The 1,920-nt window shown below is 57.4% G+C and overlaps 1 protein-coding gene across 1 annotated transcript in view; it reads left to right on the top strand.

Annotated features, from left to right (window-relative positions):
• Positions 1-1,674, top strand: part of TOGARAM1 (TOG array regulator of axonemal microtubules 1) — a 35,418-nt gene extending 33,744 nt beyond the window's left edge. The window contains exons 21-22 of the mRNA XM_015629717.1: positions 537-786; positions 1,384-1,674. Coding sequence (XP_015485203.1) covers positions 537-769 — 233 coding nt within the window. The 3' untranslated portion in view covers positions 770-786; positions 1,384-1,674. The remainder of the gene's footprint in view (positions 1-536; positions 787-1,383) is intronic.
• Positions 1,675-1,920: the final 246 nt, after the last annotated feature.

Here is a 1,920-nt window from a genome sequence, read left to right as displayed (position 1 = left end):
GTCAAAGCTGGGGATCCCACAGAAACTAATTTAAATGAATATTATATTGCAGAGCTGGTGCTGGAGCTGTACCCCTGTCAAAGCTGGGGATCCCATCTAAATTGTAATTTTAATGAATATTTTATTTCAGGGGTGGTGCCGGAGCTGTACCCCTGTCAAAGCTGGGGATCCCATCTAAAGTGTAGTTGTAATAAATATTTTATTGCAGAGCTGGTGCTGGATCTGTACCCCTGTCAAAGCTGGGGATCAAATCTAAGCTGTAATTTTAATGGATATTTGTAATTTTAATGGATATGTTATTTCAGAGCTGGTGCTGGATCTGTACCCCTGTCAAAGCTGGGATCCCATCTAAGCTTTAATTTAAATAAATATTTTCTTGCAGAGCTGGTGCTGGAGTTGTACCCCTGTCAAAGCTGGGATCCCATCTAAGCTGTAATTTAAATGGATATTTTATTTCAGAGCTAGTGCCAGAGCTGTACCCCTGTCAAAGCTGGGGTCCCATCTAAGCTGTAATTTAAATAAATATGTTATTTCAGAGCTGGTGCCGGAGCTGTACCCACGGAAGCCCTGTGCTGTGGAGCAGAAGGTGCTGCCCGTGCTGTGGCACCTGCTGGGCCCGGCCAGCGGCGGCTCCGTGCCCGGGCCCCGCACGGCCGCGGCCAGCCTGGCCCGGGCCCTGTGGGCACAGATGGGCCCCGGCCTGCTCGCCCACGCCGCGGCCCAGCCCCCGCACATCGGCAAGAGCCTGGAGGAGCTTTTGGAGATGTAAAATCGCCGCTCCTGCAGGTGAAGCTCCAGCGCCGCCTGAGCCGGGCACAGACGGGAACAGCGCCCGTGCTGGCCCGCGGTGCCTGAGGGAGCTGGGGGAGAGACCCCGGAGCCGGGCGGGGCTGGGGCCGCCTGGGGAGCTGGACTGGGCTGAACGGGGAGAGCCTGGGGAGCTGAACTGGGCTGGGAGAGCCCGGGGAGCTGAACTGGGCTGGGAGAGCCCGGGGAGCTGAACTGGGCTGGGAGAGCCTGGGGGGCTGGGCTGGGCTGGGCTGGGAGAGCCTGGGGGAGCTGGGCTGGGCTGGGCTGGGAGAGCCTGGGGCACTGAACTGGGAGAGCCTGGGGAGCTGAACTGGGCTGAACGGGGAGAGCCTGGGGAGCTGAACTGGGCTGAACTGGGAGAGACTGGGGAACTGGACTGGGCTGTGCTGGGAGAGCCCGGGGAACTGGACTGGGCTGTGCTGGGCCACCCTGCAGGCCTGAACTGGGCCAATGTGCAGGACTGAACTGGGCCATGCTGGGAGAGCTGTGCTGGGCAGTGTGGGGCTGGCTCCCCTCATTGTCACCCCCATGGCCATGGAGGAACAGCTCCAAACCATCTGTGCTTCCCTCCAGAGGCTCCAGCCCAGGACGTGTCCCTGGATTGCTCATGAAGAACCACACGGTCACATCAGCAAAGTGCTTTACGTGGAAAAGTGGAAGAGGATCCTGGACACAGTGATGCAGTGCTATTTGTGAAAAACATGTATTTTTATACCCCCACAGGCAGTGGTGCAGTATTTGTTGTCTCAGAGCTTGGCAGTGAGGAGAATGAGCCCTGACCCTTCTCCTTCCCCAGCTGCAGGCTCTGGACACACTGGACATGGGACACAATGGGATATATAAATAAAGGGATTTATTTCTGTACAGGGATGTATTTCTGCAAAAGGGCGGGGAGGAGTGGCTCGAGAGCTGCTCTGCTTGAAGGAACCTGGGGACAGCAGCTGAATGTGAGCCTGGGTGTGCCAAGGTGGGCAAGAGGCCAAAGGTGACTGGAATGGTGTGGCAGGAGGGCAGTGACTGTCCCCCTGTGCTGGCACTGCTGAGACACCTCCAGTCCTGGGATCAGCTCTGCGCCCCTCACTTTAAAGGGGACCTGGAGGGGCTGGAGCG

This window comes from Parus major, chromosome 5 (genome assembly GCF_001522545.3).
Source record: "Parus major isolate Abel chromosome 5, Parus_major1.1, whole genome shotgun sequence".
Classification (NCBI taxonomy): Eukaryota; Metazoa; Chordata; class Aves; order Passeriformes; family Paridae; genus Parus; species Parus major.
Note: the sequence above shows the minus strand (reverse complement) of the source record. Positions and strands in the feature narration are given on the sequence as shown.